We start from the raw sequence: 24760 nt of genomic DNA on the forward strand, positions 1-24760 counted from the left end.
GGCAGTTCGGTGTGTGTGTGTAGAGTGTGTGGTTAAAACGTAACAGCCTGTGGTCACTCTTTATAGCTGTTTAATGAAGGTAAACACAGAAGGCGGTGCGTAAAAGCTCTTTGAGCGCTGGTGCTGCTCTTCTCTGAGTTACACGTCCCGCTGCCTCCTGGAGTGACCACACACCCCTGGCCGAAATGTCCTTCAAGTGAAGTCTGAGTACGAAATATATCTCAAATAATGCACTGTCATTTCCCCACGTAAACATAACAGTCACTCTGCAATGAAATGGTTGTGTCCTGTGCGCTTCACTTCCTCCTTGGCGCACCGGTAACTTTCTCCCCAAAAAAATCTTGTGCGAAAGTATCTTGTGCGCACGAGATACTACCTGTTATCCTGACTTTTTTTTTTGTCTGTTTTTTTTTTTTTTTTTTTTTTTCCCTTTAGGGGCTCCGTATAGTACTGCAACACCGCAAATGCTAAAAAGATGATTGTGAGAGAAAGAAACAGAATCAAACTTATTAATGTTTTGTTCTGTGTTTAGCGAGTCCCTGTCTGGATTACCCCTGTCTGAACGGAGGAGCGTGTAAGGAGGCCAGCAACAGCACCTACACCTGTCTGTGTGTGGACGGATTCCAGGGAACAAACTGCGAGGTGGAGATCACACAAACTGGAGGAGGACTGGGTACGGAAAGCTCAATAAAATCATGCTACAAGAAAAAAGTTTCTCTACTGATTCGATTTACAAAACCAATGACAAGTGAAAAACTATGATATTTAGGTGACAGTTCTTTATTATACTTCTGCTGTCATCATTTTACTTTTTATTCAGTTTTAAATGCCATATTACCATACCCTTGATTGTTTTACACTATATATTTATTTTAACCAGATGAACGATTTTAGTCACGAGATAGCAGGAGCTTCACCCTGCTGAAAAAAACTGCATAGACCAGCTTAAGATGGTAGCTGGTGTTAGCTGGTGTTAGCTGGTGTTAGGCTGGAGTTAGGTTGGACACAGGTTGGACACAGGTTGGACACGCTGGTCTTGCTGGTTCAAGACCAGCCTGACCAGCTAAATTGGTCTAAGCTGTTTTTTTTAGGAGTGCACTTATCAGAGAAACAGATACTTCTTTATTTAGTGTTTTATTTGTTGTATTCAATGGGTCCATTTGTTTTGGAGAGGAATTATATATATTTGTGGGAAAGTACAGTCTCGGTAAAAAAACCTCCTGATGTCTGGATGTTAAGTGAAGAGAGAAACAAGCTAAACAAACGTTAGCGGTTAGCTCGCAGCCACAGCATCAGAAAACACGGATATTTAACGTGATACTGCTTTATTAAGTGTTGAATTGGTTGTATTCAATATGTCTGTTTGTTTTTATAGAGTAGAGGGTAATATTTTCATGGATAATTCAGCTCCCTGTACAAAACCTTCTGAACATCTGGATCTTATCAAGGAAACAAGCTAAACAAGCTTTAGCGGTTAGCTTGCTGCCTCTGTATCCTATGTCTAGCAAACAGCATTAGAAAAACAACATGTTTTAACATGGGACTGCTTTATTCTGTGTTGTTATAAGTTTTAATTACTCATACTTTGTTTTGGAGAAAATAATTCCTCTATTCTGTATTTAACTATTTAGCAATAGTGTTAGAGACTAACAGACTAGCCATTTTCTGTTTTACAAATAAGGAAGATGTATGAAAGAGATTTAAACTACATTTTGACTGAGTGTCTTTAGCTTTCACCTTTTTTTGGAGAAGCAAAGAGTCAAAGTTTTGGTTCAATTAATTCGTCATTCTATTTTTTCAGAAACCAAGTGGATTATCCTGATCGCAGTCCTGGCATCAGTCGCTGCCATCGCAATTGTGACCGCCATTGTGTGTGTTTGCAGACGAAAATCCAAGTAAGTACACTGATATTATGGGCATTTATCAAAGCGTTTGTGTGTAGAAGGATGTGAATAGATGTGTGGTTCTGCGTGGCATGACTGCTGACTGACACTTCACAGCCAAAGGAAACTGCTGCTGTCCTCTACAAACAGACTGAATACACTCTAACCAAGGCAAATATAAATAAATCAAATGAATTTCATTGCAGGTCGTATGTTTATGTAATTCAGAGAAAGCAGTCGTCTCTATGGGGGTGAGATAAAATTACAGTGTAATCACCTTTTTGGGGTATTTCTGGGAGCATACTGTATCAGCACTGAGGAGGGACTGACTTCACTCTACCTTTACTTTCGAACCATATCTACCACCTCCCCTGCAGGCACAAATGTTGTAATCACGTTCATTTCTTTCAAACACTCACATCTGTTATCTTCTGTTCGCAGGAAAAGCAAGAGCAAGGGGAAAAAACTAAGCCTGACATCAGCAAGTAAGAATTTTCATTATTGTTCAAGGAAATTAGCCCAATTGAATGTCATGTTAGTCTTTTGAATAAAAAAGGGGAAGTAGATACAAGGATTTGCTTTATTAGGACCAATAGTCTCCTAATAAAGTGGTGCAGTAGTGAGCCCTGAAACCCAAAAGACTTTGCATTTTACCACTTCTTGTTGCCTCGTCACAAAGTCAATCGTTTTTTGAACGCATTTGTGGTTAAAAGGTCTCTGGTTAACACAAGCTTACGAGATTTTCGCGCTTTGTACTACGACATTAAATATGTCAACAACACTCCTAAAACTCGGAAAGGAGTTCGCATTTTATCACTTCTGGTTTCCTCATCACTCAAAGTAAATCGTTTTTGAACAGATTTGTGGTAAAGAGGTCTGTGATTAACATAAGCTTATGAGATTTTCAAGTTTTTTTCCACGACATAAAACACATCTGAATGTCTGAAGCTTCTACTTGTCATAAAAACCCTAACAAGTAACCAATTAAACTACCAAACGTCATCCAGCCGACACAAGCCCACTTTGAGCTTAGCGGTGGTAGCCGTGCGACCGTAATGTAGTTTGTTTATAGCACTATATTAGCTTTTATTTCTGCTGATTGCACATACGATTAAAAAATCACAAAGTGGCGTTAATATGTGGAGATTACCCTGCTGAACAAAACTTGTTAAGTATCAAAGACGTGTGTTGGCCACAAAGCTTGTTGTATGCAATACACCGAAATGTTGACCTCTATGCTAATTTCCAAAGTTATTTAATTCAAGGGGAATTTCCTAAAACGTTGAATGCCTGTAGACAGATTTCACTTCTTTATGAACATCTACAATAAAACATGTGATCAACTATCATATAATTACTGATGCGATCATCTGTGCAGTTCTAAAAATCTATCTTTTTTTCTTTTTAGGTGTCCCATATGCAAACATGGATGAACCAAAGACTGAAAAAGTAACTTCCATGTGAGCTGTTTACCTGAATCTAACAAACACCTGCTGTATGAGACCAAATGTGTTCTGAAGATAATTCAGCAGCAAGGAGGAATACAACTGAGAAATGAAGGAAGTGTTGTGAATATTATAGATATTGTTCATGTGTTTTGCTGTATTAACTTATGCTTTAAAGAATGTAATTTTAGTCAGATGTGTACGTTTAATTTACAGAAAAATGTGCCTTTAAGTGTAATGTATTTTTTGGAATTAAATGCGTGCAGACAAACGTGTGTTTGTCTTTGTCGAACAGTGTCATCAGCAGGAGATCAAGTTAATATGGAAACAGTGTACTCACCGCTCGATGCTAAAGCAGCTGGAGACTCCGTTTCCCTGTTGTATAAAAATAGTTAAAACTCACTGTTTTAAGTTGTTTCCTGATGTCCATTACTTAAAACGTAAAAAGAATTTAAAGCCAGACTCCAAACTCAGAACAGGTGGCACAGTTTAACGCACGCAAACTTGCTTGCGTGATGTTCTGAATGGCGATTGGTCTAAATGTGGCCTGATCATATATAGTCAGTGGTGTAAAGTAACTAAGTATATTTACTCACGTACTTAAGTACCATTTTGAGATACTTGTGCTGTACTTGAGTATGTCAATTTTTCAGAGGTAAATGGTGTACTTTTACTCAACTAAATTCGTTTAGTAACTTTACAGATGTGGATGAATGATGTGAAATATAATCAAGTGTTAAATCAGAGTTTAGTTCCACCTGGAGTAAATCCACAAGCTACCCTGCAGTATACAAAGTCATTCAAACTAGCTGCACCTTTACCAGCTTTGATAACACTTTCATGATCAATCATTATAAAACATATCATATATATTATTCTGAAATGGACCAATCTGCACAATGACTACTTTTACTTTTGGTACTTTAAGAATATTTTGATGATAATACTTTTGTACTTTTACTTGAGCAACATTTTGAATGCAGAATACTTGTAACAGAGTATTCCTACACTCTGGTACTTCTACTTCTAGTTTTAACTTGAACTCAATATATGAGTACTTCTCCCACCTCTGGAAATAGTTGACATTGGAAGTGTATATTTTGGGGCAATTTGACTTATTTTTTAACAACATAAAGATTGGAGCATTAAAGTGTAACATTTAAAACAATAATCAGTGATGCAAACACGGGTATGGTGAAAAAAGAGAGAATTATTCGAAGCAGAAAGAAACAACGTAATATACCATCTGACAAAGGCCTGTAATATAATGCTTCAATTAACTGGCTATTATTTATAATATACTCAGATCAATAGGAGACAGAGATGTTAAGTTATAAATCAAGGGTTTTTATTATTATTTAAAGCAGGGGTGGGGAACCTTTTCCCTTTCAATTTTTACAACATCCTTCGAGGTCCCTACAAATTATTGAACTCAACCTCTGCTTAAAAAAACTAAAATCACAGACAATTCATTTGGCCTTTCTTTCATGCTGTGCAAAGAAAACGCAACCTCATGACTCGTGCATGCATGCATGCATGCACGGTGTGGCATGACCACCAAAACAGAAAGATATGGACACAAGATGTGCGCAAATTTACTTAGTATCCATGTGAACATGATTTAAGTGGGGGGGACCTAACCTTCTCTAGGGGGGCATGCTCCCCCGGGAGGATTTTTTTTTAAATATTGAAGTTAAAAGCATCAATCTGGTGCACTTTGAGAACAACATGAGCAGATCTATGGGTACATCTTTCAACACCCATTTGAAACAGAACTGTAAGCAGATTTTTCTTTCTGGATATTTTACAAATAATCACTCCCCTTTTAAACTATATTCTTGTTATTTTTAACAACTTTTTTGTTACTGTCATATAGTATTTTATACCTGTTTTTCATTTAGTCTCTAATGTCTCATTAATAATTATAATGATCATATCAAGGTGTGTCTTAACCTCACTGAGCTGAGGTTATTTGAGCCTCTCAGGAGAGAGCTCTCTTCCACCTGGTTGTAGAAAAGCTCTTCGTTTTCGTTAGCATAGCTAGCTAACCAGATGCTAATAACAACAGATCGCCACTGTGCTTACAACTAAAGACGCAAACACTGCGGCATGTGTACGGCTCCTTATGGGTACTGCAATTTTTGAAGAGCTGGAGCGGCGTTCTGGTGCTCTCCGTAAGAACTTAAGTCTAGTCTACACTCCTTTCAGACGAGACATAACCACGTGAAGACACGTTACGCTCGTGTTGTGTTCAAGGAACCTGTCCTTGGCCAGGAAAAACAGGCACTCGCTTGTTTAATGATTTTGCGATCTAGATTTCTTCTTCTTTTTTGAAGTGAGAAGTTGTCCGTCAGTCAGACGGACTAACGGACGGACTAACGGACCCCCCCCAAAACAAAAACTCTTCGGTTCTCCACGAATTACACAAGTCACCCAAAGCAGCGTTAAAAAAGCGGGAGGCGCCGAAAAGTGACTAATTTGCATCACTGAATAATACTTGTGTGGGGGAGGTCAAAGAGGTCAAAGGGGAGGGCCTGGCCACAGAATATCACTCAGAGACAGAGACCTTACCCAGCTAAACTTTATTTGCCATGTAGGCAGAAAACGGAAGCTCCAAAACATGCTTACAAAACAATTTGATTACTTGCAAACTGAATATGTGACTCTCTAAGCAATCCAGTGTTTTGAGACGAGGTTCAAGATAAGGATAAACAGTTAGTAGTCATACTATTGATGATGAAAGATGTTGGGGGTCGATAAGTCTAAAATGTGTGTGTAGCTTAAACATTTGGATGATAAAATACACACATTCTTTAACTGAACGACGGACTTGCTTCCCATTGGGTTTTGTTCAGGGACCTCAGAGGAAGATCCTACAACTTTATTGACCCCATGACCTTTTGTCTGTCAACTCCCTGCAACCAACACTTTGGTCAGATTTACAGAACATGTGCTGGGAACATTCATTGTTGTAGAGGATGAACCTTTTTTCACACTAATATACATTAAAGAAACATCTAATAAGCAGAGTACAGCAATGACATTTACAGTTTGCACACATGTATGCGCCCCAGAGGATGAACCCTCTCACAGTTTTTGCCATACATTACTGCATCTCCAAGTCTTTAAGGTAAATATATCATCTCTTTAAAAACACAGTCAAGCTCTCAGGGGGATGAACCATGGTCTTTCCTCCAAAGATCAGCTTTGTTTGCTTCAAGCACCATTTCTGGTCATTCTTTACAGTAGATCATCAGCACATTGGTCTTTCTTGCCAACACTTTATTAGCCTCTAGGAGGGTCTTTGCTATCCTAATATTAACATCCACTTTTTTTTTTACAGATGTAGGTCACATCTGTAAATGAGAAACAGCCTAAAACTAATGTCATGACAGACTGAATAAGTTGGATTTTTAAAATTATAGGAATTGGAATCAGTGACAACACTTAATGTTTTAACAACCATTTATGTTATTATGGTAGTTTTACTTTACTGGCTCAACATTTTCTAGTAAGTTCTTAGAAAGTAAGTGATTCAATTTGGTACTGATTATTGGGACGACATTGTTGGCTTTTTTTTGGTCAAACTTTTAGTGAGTCACAGCAGGACAGCTAACAACATTTGAACATAATTCCACACGTAGAAACAATAATGTTTTCAATAATAAATTATAATTCTTTCAGTTTTTCTTGTCAAGATTTTACAACGTCCTTTGAGTAATGTATTCTGCAAACAAACAACTAAAATACTCAAAGAATTACAAAACATGGTTCCTCTTTTCGTTATCATAAAATCGCAAAAAGGGTTGTGTTTCAAAGCACCCTGGGTGTCTCCTAAAAAGAAAATGATCGGTCTTACTAACAAACTTTCATTTTTCATTTAAGAGTTCTTTAATGAAATGCTGGGGATGTGAATTTTAGGAATGTTCAAAAAAAACTTAGGAAATTAACTTCACAAAACCCTTTGATATCAGTTGGACCCTGTGCACCGACAATGGAGTGTATACGAAGGGTCAAATAAAAGACAAAAACATACATTTAAAACCTGAATATTAACACTCCAACTCAACAATAAATATATACAATAACACTTACATAATTCAGCCAGACTAGTTTAGACTCATTTAAATACTTTACTATTTTGAAAAAATACCAACTTTCTCTGGGGAAAGCAGTAAAACAGCCCTTCAATTTTAAGTTAAGATGCAGCTTTCATCCAGTGCACACCTATAACAATAATATATAATGTCAGTAGTCCAGTTAAAGAACTTTAAGTCTATGAATATGGATTGTAAGTAGGTAGGTATATCAAGTTTTACATCAGTAGGTTAAGCACAGAAATAGGTTCAGAACATTAGCTTAGCACAAAAACTGGAAATGGCTAGCTGAGCTCTGTCACAATAAATATAAATACACCTTCCATCAGCTCTGTGATCCACATGGTATACATTTGTAATAAACAAGAGCAGTTATTGTTTGAACTACTATATACATTATATATGTTCACCAACAATGGCTTGGTCAAACTGTCCTATTAGGATGTTTCCAACCAAAACCCAGCAGACTTTGTTGGCTTTTTGGCAACCAAGTACACCATGAATCCAAAAGAATGCAATCTTACGGTCTCTGTGTGTTATGGCAATAGGTGTATTGCACAAACTGTTATGTATGAAAACAGACTGCTGTGAGCATCCAGCACTATTTGTGCTCCCAGACCTGACAATGGCAGGAAATCTGGGATTTCCTGATTAGATCCTACAAGAAAACAAGAGCTGCCATGAAAAAACGATCACGGTTGTGTACTATAAAGTATAAATATAAGCAGAATTCACAGGCATAGGATAACCCATTGAGTAAAATGGAATGATAGCTTGAAGGAAATGTAAAAAACCAAATAAATTGAAATGATAAACCAATGAGATGAAGAATTGGTGCGGCTCCACAGAAGGCCAGCAGCATCCCTCCATCACCTTCAGCACCCCCCCTCTCTGCTCCTCCGTCCATCACTCCATCCTCGTCATGTCTCCTTCAGAGTCAGCTGACAGAGTGTCCAACACTAATGTGTGTCTGCGGTAAGACTCTGCTCTCAGGGTCATCTGAGGGGGAACAGAGTGAAGAATCACAGTGAAAAAGTAACCATGGTATTAGTGGAAGTTTTGAGTCTTTGAAGCAGATGCCTTTAGCTGCTTTGTCGGCTTTTAAGCAATCCCAAGAACAATGTCCATTATACATGCACTTTTTCCATCATAACTGAGCATTTTACATATGCATGTTTGTGCAAATAATCCTAAGAATATAGCTTAAACCTTAATGGCAGATCACCCCTTTTCCTATTATTTACTTGTTATTATAAGAGAAAACTTAAGATCTGTTCGTTAAAACGGTGTCTATGTATACTATAAAAAAACACAAAATGTAAGCAAGAGTGAAAGTAGAGAGTTTACAAAAAAGATTTAATTAATTGTTATAATTTAAATACCCTATTTTCTTGGAATGTAATCCTTAAATGGTTTCTGTGTCCATAAATGGTTGCAATAAGAGTGTTACATGGGTGGAATGTGGGTGGAATACAAGTGTAATAGTGCTTTAATAGGGTTGAGGAGTTATAATAAAAGTGTAATATGTAGGGCGACTGTGGCTGTGAGGGAGTGTGGTCGTCTTTCAACCAGAAGGTTGGGGGTTCGATCCCAGCCCATGCAGTCAACATGTCGATGTATCCTTGGTTAAGATACTTAACCCTGAGTTGCATGGCCAACGGTGTGTGAATGTGTGTGAATGTTAGGTCCTAGAGTAAGGTACACTGCTCTGTATGAATGGGTGTGAATGGGTGAATGACATGTAGTATGTAAAGTGCTTTGAGGGGTCTTAAAGACTGGATAAAGCGCTATATAAGTAGTCCATAATATGGTTGTAATGTAGAAAATAGCAATACATATTATTTATATGTGATTGCCCATTTAAGGGTTAATATGTCTAAAAGATAGATGAATAAACAAAGCAAGGTCATTTTAGACAAGGACGTATCCTGGACTGTTCATTACATAAGCTGAGTTGATGTGACTGTATGTGTGTGGATCTCAGGAAGAATGCCAATGCCAATGCTAGTGCTAATGCTAATGGGGATCCTCATGAAGATCCTCCACAAGAGGGAACTGTCTGTTCATGGTCGCACTGACAACACTCACACTGACCTCTGCCAGTTATTGAAAATATTCCAACATTACAGAAATATGAGACCTTAGATGTTTCTCAATACTTTCCTTTGAGAAATACAAACATGTTTTTCACCAAACCCGTCATCATTAATCAAAAGAAGCCAAAGTTGGAGTAACAGAAGAAATGTACCCATTTTTAGAAACCAGGGGCCGTATTCACAAAGGATCTTAGGGCTAAAAGTAGCTCCTAACTGGCGAATTTAGGAGAAACTCCTAAACATAAGGGGCGTGTCAGTCTTAAATTTAGGACTCCTAATTGTATTCACTAAGAGCAATTCACAAAGTATGTTAGGCCTAAAAGTAGCACCTAAGTTTAGGAGAGCTTCAAAGTCCTCGAGAGGACTCCTAACTCAGTAAGACCTATTCACAAAGACTCTGAAAATGGCTGCGAGACTAAATGTTTTGGAGACAATGGAAGACTGTGAATGGATCAAGAGATATAGGCTAAATCGTGAGGGTATCAAACTTGTTGTGGAATTAGTGCGGGATGCAATAACATCCCCGACTAACAGGAATAACCCGATTAGTCCGGAAATAAAATGTTTGGCAACACTACGATATTTAGCAATGTGGGAAAATGCAACTTTGCAATGCCGACGATTTAGGAATATCGCAACCATCAGTCAGCCGTGCCATAAACCAAACCATCAACGCGCTCTCTAGACCACATATCATCCAACAGTTTATCCGGTTTCCTTTGGACAATCAACAACTACACAGGATCAAAGCCAACTTCATGGCAATTGCAGGTATGCCCGGTGTGTTCGGTGCTATTGACGGGACGCACATAAAAATAATTGCGCCATCAAAAGATGAGGACGTGTTCGTCAATAGAAAGAAAGTACATTCCATCAACACGCAGATTGTTTTCATTCATCATGATAGGGGGGCTTTAACGGCGGTATGGGCTGTTATTGAAAGTGTTTAAGTGCTGGAAATATGCTCATTGGATAAAAGTTTGCAGGGTGCTTTTAATTGCCGTCTTGATTTAATGCAATTTACGTATTTTTATTGTTTGCTCTCTCTTTAACGTGCATATACAACGTCATTATCGTGGTCTGCACAAACTTGTCATCATGCGTGTATTCTGCTAACTGCACTGTCCATAACTATTTGATAGGAATACATTTCTAGCCTAGGCTATTTCCTTGTTTTTCGGTGATTTAGTGGGCTCGTTTGTGGGATGTTGCGGATGAGTTTCACCGAGACCGCCTGCTCTGAACAACCAATCACCGTACTGACCGCTTCTAAACTCATGCACGAGAATCGATGTAATCCATAGCAACGGCGCGTCACTCTTAGTGATTTATCCTTAGTATGAGTAGGTCTCAGCGGCTTTGTGAATAACTTTTAAGAAAAAACTCCTACGTAAAATGTTTTAGCGCGAGTTAGGAGTACTCCTAGCGGTAAGATAAAATGCTTTGTGAATACGGCCCCAGGTTATTAAGAGAAAATGGAAAAAAGTGATTTAGTTTATTTAAATGTTATTGTGATGTGGTTCATGAAAGGTAAAACCATTAAAGGTGGGGTATGTAATTTATTTCAGAAACACTTTTTGTTATATTCCATGGAATGCTCTTAACATCCCGATAGCAATGAATATCTGAAGTGCTTTGACAAAAAATCCATACAAAAATTCATCTGTGGAAGCTATAGTACTGTAAAAAGCACGACCAATCATCTGAGCCGGCCCGGCTAAAATAACTGGATGGCCTACTTGCCTGTCAGCCTTCCATCTCTGCACAAACTTATCTTGTGCCCTCATTGGTCATGTGCGCGTTCGTGTGTGTTGGAGGAGGGCCTCTGTAAGGAAGTGGCAGATTTTCTCCGGTTGTGTATTTTCAAATTCTAGCGCACTTGAGCTGGTTTCTCCAAAATTACCTACCCCACCTTTAAAGGAAATAATCTGAATCTAAAATCTTTAATTTTGAGAAGCACCAAATTAAAAGTAAAATGTGATGCTGGTTTTAATAGAAAAAAATTAAAATCAACACAATAGATTAAACTTATTTATACAAAAATAAGAAATTAAAGTAGAAATGTCCTATTGACAATAACAAAAAATAGAATGCGACAAAATAAGTATGTTCAAATGTGCACATTGTACTACAATAATATATATATTACAATATATACATGTACATACAATTCTAATCATCTGTCATTTTATAAAAAGCATGATAAGCCCTCTCTAAAGCAGTTTCTTACCTGCAGGGTGTGTCTATCATTGGTTCCAGCACCAACACCTTACACTCTCTCTTGGCTATTTTGTCCAGGGAGATGAGGCCGTTTTCAGGGGGCCGGTACAGACCCCTCCCCATTGGAGGTCCTACAGGAGGGGTGATGGCCCGCCGCTCCATCACACTGCCTGACCTGCACAACAGAGAGAGGCACAAGGTGAGAGACATCATTCACGTCCTGCATCACATGTGTGATGTAAGAGGATCCTTTACCTGAGGAAAAGTCAATATTGAATGACGCACACAATTTCTAGACTTGAAAGACAGAAAGACAGACATTGAATGCGGCACACTGCTCTACCCTGACTATGTGATGGTGTAATGGTTTGGCACAATTTAAAATTACACAAACATAACAGATAATAGATGATGAACAGTGCAGGAAGAGGCAACAAAACAATTGGACTTATTGTTGTTTGTTATGACTGGAAGGCCATTCCAGATCTGTATTCCTCTGAAACAAATGGAACATTGAGATCTAACTGTGAGACATTAGGGTGATAGAGATTTTATGAAAGTTTGTATTGAAGTGCAAAGGAATGAATCCTTTAACTGAAATGTTTCTGTAAATAAGAACACACATTTGATAAACGTTGATGTCCTAATCTGTAAGAATCTGAAGCCTAAAGGAGCAGATGAGATAAGGGATCTTGTTGCCAGCTCATAGAGTCCTATTGCGTACCAGGAAATGTTGAGAGTCCTATTGCGTACCAGGAAATGTTGAGAGTCCTATTGCGTACCAGGAAATGTTGAGTAGACCAAAGTTCTATGATAGAAATGTATAGTAGGGTCTCCAGCTCATAGAAACTGCTGGATGCTTACTTGCATATGTCGGGCAATTTGCACAATTAGCATAAATGTTGTTATTTACAGGGGTGCACATAACTTTCTCAGTGAGGTACTCAGATGAGTACCTGGAGTCAGTGTTTGGTACTCCAACTTCTGGCTCCACTCAAAGTTATTTGATGAAGCCCTCTGTATCGCGAACGTCAACGGGGAGGGTGGGCTAGTGGAGTACTTCAGGAAAGTCGACGGGGGGACGGGGGGGGGGGCGTGGGCTAGTGGAGTACTTCAGGACCACAGAGCGTGAATGTTGTGATCAGCATTTATAGCGCAGTTCTCCAGTGAAGGGGGGGGGGGGGGGGGAGTCCCTCCGCAGCCGGTTGGTGTAGTTTTGGCACAATTCTGTTGTACAGACCGACGTTAACAGCAGCCCTGTCTGTGCACACGGAGACCGACTCTGTCGTCCGGTGATCTAACTGCCTTCTGGAAAAGCTTCACAAGTACGTCGGTACGCAAATGCACATTGTGACACAAGTGACGGTACGCATTTCAGATTGTTGCCGCGCATGTGTACCTACGTACCAGCTATGTGCACCCCTGGTTATTTAGCATAAATAAATATGTGGACAATCGTTAAAAAGTGGCCGATTTGGACTGGTTTTGTGGGTTATTTTTTAACTTGGTGGGCTCATTTTAACACAAGCTGTAGTATTTAACCTAACTAAGTAATCAACCCAAAATGAATCTAAATCATCAATCATCAATTCAGGATCCTCAATAACCCCTAAAACCACCCCAAAGTCTTCCACATCAGCCATGTCATTTTATTATTATTTTCCCTTGTGCTAATTTAGATACGCAAGTTAGAGTTATTATCGGTCCGTACCTGACGTGGTGGGCTCTGGAGGGCTGCTGGTGGGAGAAGCTGTGAGAGCGGCCCAGGCTCTGTCTCTCCAGCAGCTCTCGGACCCCCGGGCTGGATGATGAGGGAGAGCGAGGCTCCACCGGGGGGGTGGACACCGAGGCTGTGAACTGCAGCTTCAGCTTCATGTGCTGGCTCAGCTACAGAGAGGGGGGGGAGGATGGGAGAGCACTTTGAGTATCACTGCTGATTGGGTAAATGAACGCAGTGTTTTTCTACCTTGTAAATCAGCTGTAAATGTTCTACATTGTAGCCTGAGCGTTTATAATGACATTGGAATGAAAAGTCTCTCAATATGTTGATACTCACTCAGTGTGATACCTGGGCCTTTTTAGATGAACACAAAGCTGATATCCTGATATCCGTATCTCTGAAACTTTAGTAGTTTTTCTCATAAAAGTTGCCTGTTTCCCGGTTTGTTTACACAGGCGCACCAAATAAGCCATGTTCTTCTTTTGAAATGGCTGGTGTTTCGTTTGGAGAAGACGTCTAAGTATTTGATTACTTTGCCGGCCATTACTTTGCCGGCGCAGGCACAGCGCTCAACAATTGAAAATTATTTTAGAAAGTAAATAATATTTTTTGGGACATTTTCCTGCGTTAAAAATCACTGAATGAACTAACTAATGTATGAGCAGCAACAGTACCTCAAAGAGTCCGGTGCGGAGGATCTGGAAGGCCACGGTGAAGGAGAGGGTGGAGCCCTTCCTGCACTGACCCAGGTTGTTGAGAGGAGACTGGCATACCACCGCCCCCCCACCATGGTGCTGCTGGCCTCCAAGAGCAGCTGATGAGAGGAGGGACAAATAATATCAGATTAATATAAAAATAACTTGTTGACTCACTGTAAGTTTGATTAAAACTTTGTATAGAGCATATTAAATATTAATTATGTACTGTTCTCTCTTTGTAACACTTATATAACATACAGAGGTGGGAAGAACATTGTACTTTACTTGAGTGCAACACAGGGTTGCACAATGGAAAACAGTCTGTTCATACGATATAAAAAAATCCTCACTTAGGTCAGTTTTGCACCTTAGATAAGCAAGTGTACACTGTATGATAATGAAATCGCTGTTTACTCAGATATCATTCTAGTAATACAACCTTACCTAACCAACATACATTAGACCCGTCTGTACAGTTGGAATTCATCACAGCTGGCTTTAACCCCGACACACCCATCCAACACATCTCACAGGGTGCAACCTTTTCTTTTTTCACGCTGACTGTAGTGAAGATTACACATCTGGACGTTGACCCAGTCATGATCAGAGCTGGATCAGGATGTCTCACTTTACCCTTCACTAATGTAAACAGCCTGTGGTAAGTATGTAATGAACAGGGGCCGTATTCACAAAGGATCTTAGGGCTAAAAGTAGCTCCTAACTGGCGAATTTAGGAGAAACTCCTAAACATAATGGGCGTGTCAGTCTTAAATTTAGGACTCCTAATTTTATTCACTAAGAGCAATTCACAAAGTATTTTAGGCCTAAAAGTAGCACCTAAGTCTGGGAGAGCTTAAAAGTCCTCGAGAGGACTCCTAACTCAGTAAGACCTATTCACAAAGAATCTGAAAATGGCTGCGAGACGAAATGTTTTGGAGACAATGGAAGACTGTGAATTGATCAAGAGATATAGGCTAAATCGTGAGGGTATCAAACTTGTTGTGGAATTAGTGCAGGATGCAATAACATCCCCGACTAACAGGAATAACCCGATTAGTCCGGAAATAAAATGTTTGGCAACACTACGATATTTAGCAACAGGGAAAATGCAACTTTGCAATGCCGACGATTTAGGAATATCGCAACCATCAGTCAGCCGTGCCATAAACCAAACCATCAACGCGCTCTCTAGACCACATATCATCCAACAGTTTATCCGGTTTCCTTTGGACAATCAACAACTACACAGGATCAAAGCCAACTTCATGGCAATGCAGGTATGCCCGGTGTGGTCGGTGCTATTGACGGGACGCACATAAAAATAATTGCGCCCTCAAAAGATGAGGACATGTTCATCAATAGAAAGAAAGTACATTCCATCAACACGCAGATTGTTTTCATTCATCATGATAGGGGGGCTTTACCGGGGGTATGGGCTGTTATTGAAAGTGTTTAAGTGCTGGAAATATGCTCATTGGATAATAGTTTGCAGGGTGCTTTTAATTGCCTCCTTGATTTAATGCAATTTACGTATTTTTATTGTTTGCTCTCTCTCTTTAACGTGCATATACAACGTCATTATCGTGGTCTGCACAAACTTGTCATCATGCGTGTATTCTGCTAACTGCACTGTCCATAACTATTTGATAGGAATACATTTCTAGCCTAGGCTATTTCCTTGTTTTAGTGGGCTCGTTTGTGGGATGTTGCGGATGAGTTTCACCGAGACCGCCTACTCTGAACAACCAATCACCGTACTGACCGCTTCTAAACTCATGCACGAGAATCGAGGTCATCCATAGCAACGGCGCGTCACTCTTAGTTCACTCTTAGTGATTTATCCTTAGTATGAGTAGGTCTCAGCAACTTTGTGAAAAACTTTTAAGAAAAAACTCCTACGTAAAATGTTTTAGCGCGAGTTAGGAGCACTCCTAGCGGTAAGATAAAATGCTTTGTGAATACGGCCCCTGATCTCCATTGTAATACAAGTGCCTGAACCATTGTTGGCTTTATATTTTGTTTCGCTCCTAAATAGGGAATGGGAACAGCGGTGCATTCTGGGCCGTTGCCATCTTTGTAGGATAGCGTCTATAGCAACAGCAGCAACCGTCAATATAATTCAGCAGTTCACCGTCATCTGTAAGCAGTTTTGCTTTGTAAACAAATAAAGTATGTGCGAAATATGAATGCCCTCACAAAGAGAAGCTCTGGCCGGAGACAGAGGAGCGTTATTAAAAAAGAGAGTTAATTACTGACATCTGTCTGTATGAATTAAGAGAAGAACAATTACTGTTACAAATGTCAGCCCTCTGTGGTGTTTGGAGTCACCTGTCAGCAATTAAAAAATATCAAATATCCAGAGGCCCACCTCATGACATAAAAGTGCCTACCGACCATGTAAAACGTTTAAAGTGACTAAGTTACAGCTACTCCGCTCGCTGTACAGGTTAAGTTAACAGGTTGCGGTCGCTCGTATCCTCTAAAGATGGAAGACTTGCTGTTGATGACGTCACATTGCCATTCTCTATTGTCAAGTAATCAAAAAGGATTGTATTACTACAACAATTCAAATTGAATGAAAACTAAAGCAACGACACAATGGCGGCTTCAGGTGTTGTTGTGCAAACTGCTGTGTATCACTAACCAGCACTAAGCCAGGTGGGACAGGTCTTTTGGTTGGAGTCAAGATTGTCCTGTGTGAGATCTGCTACTCACCGTCAGCATTCCAGATCAGACGGACAGCCAGGAAGTCCTGCAGGTTGTTGAGCAGGGTGTATTTGACCCAGAAGTGCTCCAGAGGCCGGACCGCCCTGGGACAGGAAGCTGTCATCACCAGGCGAGGGCGATCCAGGCGGATGCTAGGTAACGAGTAACAACTAGAGATGTATCTGTAGAGAAAGCAAACTCATATTTTCATTTCAACTTCAATAGACATGTATTTATTTTAGATATCTGGCCTGTCATAGGACAGCTGTAATCCAGTCTGTATTTTTCCTGCTTTGACATGTCCATGAAATGAATGATTAATGATAGTTTTAATATTTACAAGTTAGGTTGTAGAAGGTAAACTGCTCCTGTAGACAGCCCTTTCTGACAGAAAGAATGTGTGTTATCCAAAACTATGTCCTGGCCGAGCCACCAGACTCCATTGATAACAACGTTCATAATGCCTTGCAGAATGTACAAGTTTCTGGTCTGCAGCTGTTGACTGAACCCGTACAGCGAGCAGAGTAGCATTCCTTTTCCTCTTTAAACTTTTTAAACATGGTCCGTAGGCACTGTTATGTCACTGCCACTCCTATGACAAATAAACCAAACAAAAAAGAACCATGGGATAACATTTTATAATTTAAACTAACAGGGAAAGAAAGGAGAAGTAGCAAACATCAACAATGACACTAAATTAAGTCTGATGGCAGCCATCTGCTGAACTAGAGGAACACAGACCACTATGCTGGGAACTGGGAATAAGATTTAAAACAGTAAATATGGGAACAGTGATAGGTCAGTTTTTCTCTTGATTAATACGGAGAGATCATTAATTAACTTTTTATTTTAAATAACCCTTCTCAGTTTCTGCCTTCTCTTTGTAAGGGCATTTATATTTGGCACATACTTTATACATTTCCGATGCAAAAAGCTGACAGATAACCATGAAACGTGGATTTATATTGACGGCTGCTGCTGCTATAGACGCGATCCTCCAAAGATGGCATTAACCCCCCAGAATGCACCGTGGTTGCCATGGCCTATTGACATGTACCTCATATAACCCAACTTCAAACAATCAGAACTATCTCTTTAAACCCTTGATTTTCATACTGTACCACATTGTTTTCACTGTAATACATTCTGCTAAGCGACTCTAAGTAAATGTTGAACTAAGACCCCATTTACACGGGAACGTTTGCGTTTTCGCACCGTATGCGTTTTCCAAAAAGTATTCCGGTTACACGCATTCGGCTCAATTAACGTGTCCGTTCACACGAGACCGCTGGAAACACTGGAAACGCTGTAGTACATATGCCGGGCCTGTAAGTGGCGCTGCTGCCGCCACAAAATACACCAAAAGCAGCGAAGAAGACCCCGCAGCATGGTTGCCATGGTTGCCCTTCTGTTTATTGTCCGCGGTAGAAGGCGTGTGCTCCTGCTGTAAATCTCTCCGGTAGTCCACCAGCAGATGAAAAACACCCGCCTCTCCGCCTCTTCCAAGGGACGAGGGGACCTTGCGGCAGAGTCAACATGTCCGTTAAAGTTTAAATCTTCCGGACAAAATTAGCAAAGTGCAGGTCAGAGGTCTTCTTTGTTATTTATTGAGCTTTAAAACAAATTGATAAAGAATAATATAAGAATAATAAACGGAGCCTCTCTTTTCCTCCCCCTCTTCTGAGAGCCCAGCAGCTGATCTCTGAGCAGGAGACGTGGGAGAGGGAGGCGGGGCTATTTCATCATTATCAGGAAATTATCGCATAGGGCGTACACACGGAGCCGTTTGGCCCCCCAGAGCGTTCCGTTTGCAGATCTATCCACCTTGGGACGTTATCGTTTGCGACGTTTCTATCTTTTTGTTACGGCCTCGTGTAAACGAAAGGGCTATACGCAAGAGAAACTAAGCGGATACAAACCGTATCGTAAACGGGGTCTAAGACAAACAGTTACCTTGTTAAAGGGAGTGTTGGAGTAAACCACTGTAACACAGCCACCAGCGGGACTTCCAAACCCTAGAGAAATACATACAATAAATATATGAAGACATATTAAGAACAACAACAGTTCAAAACACATAAATGAGCCACACTGTTGCACTGGGTGACATGGTTAGCATTAGCATGAACAAACACTAGCTTATCTTTGACTAAATCCCTCACACTACGTCCTGATGCCAAACATACTCATTAGAGCAAAAATGTTGATAAATCCGCCAATGAAAATAGTCCCTACACTACAGTATGCTGTTTACACTACTTCCTTGTGTGACAGGCACTTTTGCTATTTTTGCATTGTTTCTTGTGGCTTGGCCAAAAAAAGACACTTCTCTCTTCTGTATGTAGAAATGACAATGGTTTGGCTTATTGACAACTAATGTACTAACAGGTTCTTGCTGTTTTAAATGTTGTCCCGCGAAGGATTGATTGCACTTATTATATGTTGCTTTGGAAAAGGGGGTCAGCTAAATCTAATGTAATAAAGAAGAGAAGAGATAACTTGGCCCTAAAGTGGAAAAGTTGAAACTCGATATCTTTTTATTCTTCAAATCTCTTGTGAAACACATATTATATATCAGGACAAATATTTTAAGGTCCAAAAATAGATTTACCAAAGTAAAATAGAAGATGAATGTATAGTGAGTGTATTAAAGGAAATATCTTTGAGTACAAGTGTTTTCTTTTGTTGCTTTCAATAAAAAGAGATTGACAAAGGACTTCATATCAAACTTTCTGAGATGTGTGAAAAATGATCATTGTAAAACTTTTATTAAAGTTGACCAGGAAGAAGCTGCCTCCATCATTTTCTCACCTCACTAGAGTACTCCTCTGCTGTGTCTTGTAGCTGCAGCTGGAACAGGAAGGTCTGTTCTTCAAGGGCACTGAGCATGCTGGGTAAACGCGATGACCCGCTATCTATCCGACAGAATGAAGCCACGGTGACCTCAGCTGATTGGTGGCTTTAGCGGGAAGTGGAAATAAAGGAGGGGTTGTTAGGCGACTTTAAACAACACAAAACACAGCTCCTGATTCTTTGCATGTTATAACGTTAACCATGTTCATATTAGTTTAATATGTTAGCATGACAACATATTCTTATTAAAACTGAGGCTAAGTTGGTTACGAAAGTGAACGTTTTATTTAAGTTAATCAGCAATCAAATTGTTCAGTTTCCAAGTAGAAGACCTTATAGTTTCTGTACGACAGCTCAAATCAAGCTTAACTTTACTCTGTGGGCCTCATGCAAAAAGCATATTGACGCCAATAAATAAATAACTCAATATGTTCATGGCAAAGGTTCAGAAATATGGAAAGAGGGGAAGTGGACACAGCTGCAGCAGGAATTTGGAGAGTTTCTATGGATGTTTCTTTTCTTTTTTTAAATGTCCTCCTTTGCTGAGCCTTACTAGTGCATTAGCTGCTGTAAACCTGTGCACAATACACTCAAGATTAGGGCTGTAAGTGTGTTTATAAAGATGATTTTACTCAGATTGCACCAACAGTAGTGCTATGATGTTGGATGTCTCAGAGTATGTCACTGATAAAAATGCAAATTAAGATCCATCTGATGTTATTGCATATAGAAAGTCAACCTTTTTTACACCGATTTCATGCATATAGTGACTTGGACTTAATACTAGAGTATGACAGTTTTCATAAATAGATTGCTATATGACAACATGCTATATGCTAATGACCAAGATGTGACAATTAAGTGACAATTGAGTTTTAATGTCAACTATATACTTTAGGTTATCCGTTTTTTTCTTTTTATGATTTGTTGATTGTTATGTAGTTACTTAATGAATTCAAAAGTTCCTTTTGTTATGTATTCTTTGTAACCAAATCATTTCTTAAAATAATAATTTTTAAAAAGCATGTTTTATGTATATAAAACAGGTGTAAAACATGTTTTTCATCACTATGTAACACTCGCTCTTCTATCGTCTAGCGCTCCAACACATTGTACATGATAGGCTAAGAGGAGTGACATCTCTAAGCGCCTGACCCATAACAACATAGCCGGCCAGCTAACCAATCAGAGCAGACTGGGCTCTGGTTTCAGACAGAGGGTGAGAAGAGGTGCTGCAGAGAAATGAAAAGCTTTTTGAACATTAAAGCATGCAGACATGTCACAGTAGAGACACTGAACCTGCAAATGAGCAGGACATGTCCTCTTTAACAATCCGTATCTCAGGAAGAGCAACAGTGTAGGGGTATGGACATATGTGTGTTTATCCTAGAGTATACAGTAAGTGCACATGTACTCACCAGACATTGTCCACTATGAGAACTGAACCATCTGGCATCATGGGGAGGTAGGAGGAGTTATAGTTGGGAACGATCTTCACATCTCTGACACACACCTCATCCTGAGAGCTGCAGTTCAACACTGTAGAGAGAGGGGGGGAGAAGAGTTATCACAGGTGGTGTCTTCGAAGGTCTGTATGTGTGTGTGAGTGTGTGATAGTTGTCTACCTTTAAGGAGAGTCAGGTGTTTTCCAGAGACAGCCATGTGCTGACACTGCACACTGGGAGGTGGTAGAACATTCATGATGGTGCTGACTGGGAATGGAAATAAGAAACAGAAAAAACAAACAAGCACATTTAGTATGCCATTCCTCAGAATGAAAAGTCCCAAGTTTAAGACCACAGAACTCTTTGAGTTCCAGAGCTCAGGTCTGGTGTGTTTACCCTGCGCCTTGAAGGTGCTGAGGTCCTGTCTGAAGGTGTGTAGTGGGCTCTTGAGCTGTAGAAGGGTCAGGTAGCCATGTTCCCTCACCTCCACTTTCTCATCCTCATGACACCACACAGTCACTACGATCTGACAAAAACACAAAGTAAAAGTTATATATGTGCTGTTTATATTCATTGGCTTCATAATAAGTTAGTCTAAGATGGTCTTTGTTTAAAAACCAGCCTGATTCACAAATATATATCCTCCCACGCAGGCTACGGGAGTCACGGATAATATGTACAGGGTTACGTTATCAGGTTACAAACTAAACATAACTGTATTCCCTTACTATTACATACACAAATATGTAATCAGATTACTGGTACTTTTTTTTATTTATTTTGTTTAAATGGGGATTATTAGCATCATTACAATTGTATAATGCGCTTTATAATAAATAATGATATATTATAGGCAGACGTACTGTCTGAATTTTCTTTTTGCTTTTCAGTTAGTCTACTTTTTATTCTTTAAAAATGTTTTTTAATTCAGTAGCAGGACACCTGATTTATTGAACAAACTTACAATGTTTGCTTTTAATTCATGTGTTAAACTAAAACAGCATTTGTATACTATACTTTTCTATCTCAAAATATGAGATGACATCTTTTATCCTAAATATCTTGGTTTCTTCTTTTCTAAGGTCAAATTGTTCTGTTAACTTCTGTGTATTATCTTCAATACACTTAAGTCAAAAACATCTTATTGATATTTATTTTCTCTTATTTTTATCTGCATTGCATTTGATATTGAGGTAATCCAAAAGTAACAGAAAGCAATCAGGTATCATTACTTTTAAATTGTGATACTCAGATTAGGTCAATGATTACCTTTTTTTACCGGTACTAGTTATTATAACGGGTTACATTTTTAAGTAACCCTCCTAACCCTACTGTCATGTTGTCCCAGTATTTGTGCATCTCACCTTGGCTTTAAGCGTGTTGGCTGGCAGCTTGTCCAAAGAGACGGTGAGAGAGAAGACAACCTGGTCATCCAAAACCAGAGCGGACTGCAGAGGACAAGATGTTGGAGGTGTAGGAAATGACAATTTGTGAAATAAATTAGCACATTATTCATTAACAAACAACTAGAAGTTCAACTACGTTTTAGTGGGACTACAATGATAGGCCATATAAATAAAGGGATACTGTTCTACCATAACCTCTCTACTGTAATTGAACAACATATGATATGCCAAATGCTCTGTTTTGTATAAACACAAGATTCTGCCCTGACAAGTGAAAATAGGTCTTTTTTTTTTTTTATTGAGACCAGAAATAAAGGTGTTAATGTTGTGAAAAAAGGCTCAAATATAAGACTGTTTTAGTTTTTAAGATGAAGAGTAAGGCAACAGGCACATTTTAGACCAGAATATGCCCAGTTTTTGAGAGTACCTATAGAAATGGACCGCAAATGTTCACATTTTTGTCTGAGCCATTACTGTGGTTCACAGGTTGTGTATGTCGTATGTGTATGTGTACGTCCCTGTCTTCAGCCTAGCAGGCACACAGTTAGAGACTGAAGCTGGTTTAAAGCCCCTGGAGACATGACTTCACTGTCAGGTCTCAACAGATCTGAAGCACAATGATTACTGCAACAGACAGAAATAACTGGCTGCTTTGTCTCATGAAATCAAGCAAAACAATAAAGGTCAGGGTATAAATGACTTTCCCCTTAATTCAGTAAATAGGTATAGGTTACTTCCTGTTACACTGAAGGTATGAGAGTGGGTTTCTATGGGAAGTAAAGAGTTAGGGAAGTTATCCAGGTGTCCTTTTTATGTAAAAATATATACTACATAATATATATTAAATAATAAATGTAGTGGAGTAAAAGTAAACTATTTACCTCTGAATTGTAGTGAAGTAAAAGTAAAAAGAAGCAAACTATTTAAATACTCTGCAAAGTACAACTATCTCAAAATTGTACACAGTACATGAGTACATGTACTTACTTTACACCACTGGAAATAAGTAAAGGTGACTTCCTGTTACATTGAAGGTACGGGAGTATACTGAGAAGCAATTAGTTCAATGTTAAAGGAAGTTATCAAGTCGTTCTCTCCATCATATTAACAGTCAGTGTTAACTACTTTGATAACAGTAATTCCCCTATATTCACACTTTCTTTATTCTACTTTTCCCTTCTTACCTGCACCGGTTCCTTCCCACACTGTCGCCCATCTCTGGCCGAGCTGTTGTGAGTGAGATGCGGGGTGCACTGTATGAAGGTCCGGGTACTGTCCGGTCTCTTTCCTCCAGTCTCCCTCTCCTCCCCGGGCTCCTCTTCCCCGCTGTCCCCGCTGCAGGTGCTCTGGATGTCGGGCTGGTACTCGCTGGGTCTCTGCACACGGCTCTCTGCGACGCACACACTCGCCTGAGCTGACAGTGAACTCACCATCTCCTTCCACGGTAAAACCCCGGAGCTGTCATCCTTCCCCGCCGCCTTCCGGGACCGCAGGACCAGCAGGAACTGCACTACCTCCCCGAGGTAGACGTGCTTTCTCCGCGGGAGAGTAGTGTACTCCGCCGGGTCTGACAGAGTGGATATTGGAGCGGCAGGGAAATACATGAAGTACTCGCATTGGGACTCCATCATTAAAGAACCTAACCATATGCTGCCGTGTAAACAAGGCGAGGTTCCACGTTCATGTAGCCCGTATGTCCGTGTGTCAGAAATTAAATAAAACACAACGCAAGTAACGGAATTAAAGTAACGTTCAAACTATTCAAATACATTTTTGTTCCGTGTAGCTTCCGTTTACCGAGTAGAAATACAAACAACAGGACGGCTAATCAAAACAGAGCTTTTTCCAGACCATACTAATCAATCACCTGAAGGTAGATCACAGAGCCAAACATATTCAAATACAGTCAAACCAGGGCTTTATTATGATATTACCAAGAGTGGAAAAAACATTTTCCAGTAAAAATAATTTAAAGCAAGGAAAAAAAGTATTACATTTAAAATAATACTGAAGAAAATACTATATAAGTTGGCCTTTAATCAGATCTTGTGTTATCAAAGTTGGTAAAGGTGCAGCTAGTTTGAATGACTTTGTATACTGCAGGGTAGCTTGTGAATTTACTCCAGGTGGAACTAAAGTCTGATTTAAGAGTTGATCATTAATTCAAATCTGTAAAGTAACTAAAGCTATT

General features: G+C 39.6%; 2 protein-coding genes across 3 annotated transcripts in view; one reads left to right on the forward strand and one right to left on the reverse strand.

Moving 5' to 3' along the window:
• The window catches only part of zanl (zonadhesin, like), a 34872-nt gene extending 31273 nt beyond the window's left edge, over window positions 1–3599 (forward strand). Inside the window, exons 49-52 of the mRNA XM_079668969.1 lie at window positions 533–673; window positions 1802–1895; window positions 2325–2368; window positions 3292–3599. Of these exons, the coding sequence (XP_079525095.1) occupies window positions 533–673; window positions 1802–1895; window positions 2325–2368; window positions 3292–3347 (335 nt within the window). The 3' untranslated portion in view covers window positions 3348–3599. The remainder of the gene's footprint in view (window positions 1–532; window positions 674–1801; window positions 1896–2324; window positions 2369–3291) is intronic.
• Window positions 3600–5892: 2293 nt separating this feature from the next.
• trappc14 (trafficking protein particle complex subunit 14) lies at window positions 5893–24404 on the reverse strand. Of its 2 annotated transcripts, none has more exons than XM_079671961.1 (12): window positions 23754–24403; window positions 22528–22611; window positions 21560–21689; window positions 21344–21430; window positions 21137–21257; window positions 19677–19824; window positions 18819–18880; window positions 16875–17047; window positions 14136–14275; window positions 13453–13628; window positions 11752–11916; window positions 5893–8424 (listed from the first exon to the last, which is right to left on the reverse strand). In XM_079671961.1, exons 1-12 carry the CDS (start codon window positions 24198–24200, stop codon window positions 8421–8423), a joined length of 1737 nt encoding a protein of 578 aa, XP_079528087.1. In that variant the 5' UTR covers window positions 24201–24403; the 3' UTR covers window positions 5893–8420. The 2 variants fall into 2 exon arrangements, with proteins under 2 accessions (XP_079528087.1, XP_079528086.1); XM_079671960.1 differs by lacking the exon at window positions 5893–8424 and adding an exon at window positions 8431–11346 and having other exon boundaries at window positions 23754–24404.
• Window positions 24405–24760: the final 356 nt, after the last annotated feature.

Source organism: Notothenia rossii (genome assembly GCF_949606895.1).
Source record: "Notothenia rossii genome assembly, chromosome: 3".
Classification (NCBI taxonomy): domain Eukaryota; kingdom Metazoa; phylum Chordata; class Actinopteri; order Perciformes; family Nototheniidae; genus Notothenia; species Notothenia rossii.

Coding starts and splice junctions, on each gene's coding strand:
- trappc14 (XM_079671960.1), bottom strand. CDS start 24,200: ATGATGGAGTCCCAATGCGAGTACTTCATGTATTTCCCTGCCGCTCCA. Junction 21,258..21,343: donor ACACCTGACTCTCCTTAAAG/GTAGACAACTAT, acceptor CTCTCTCTACAG/TGTTGAACTGCAGCTCTCAG. Junction 14,276..16,874: donor TCTGATCTGGAATGCTGACG/GTGAGTAGCAGA, acceptor TCCTCTCATCAG/CTGCTCTTGGAGGCCAGCAG.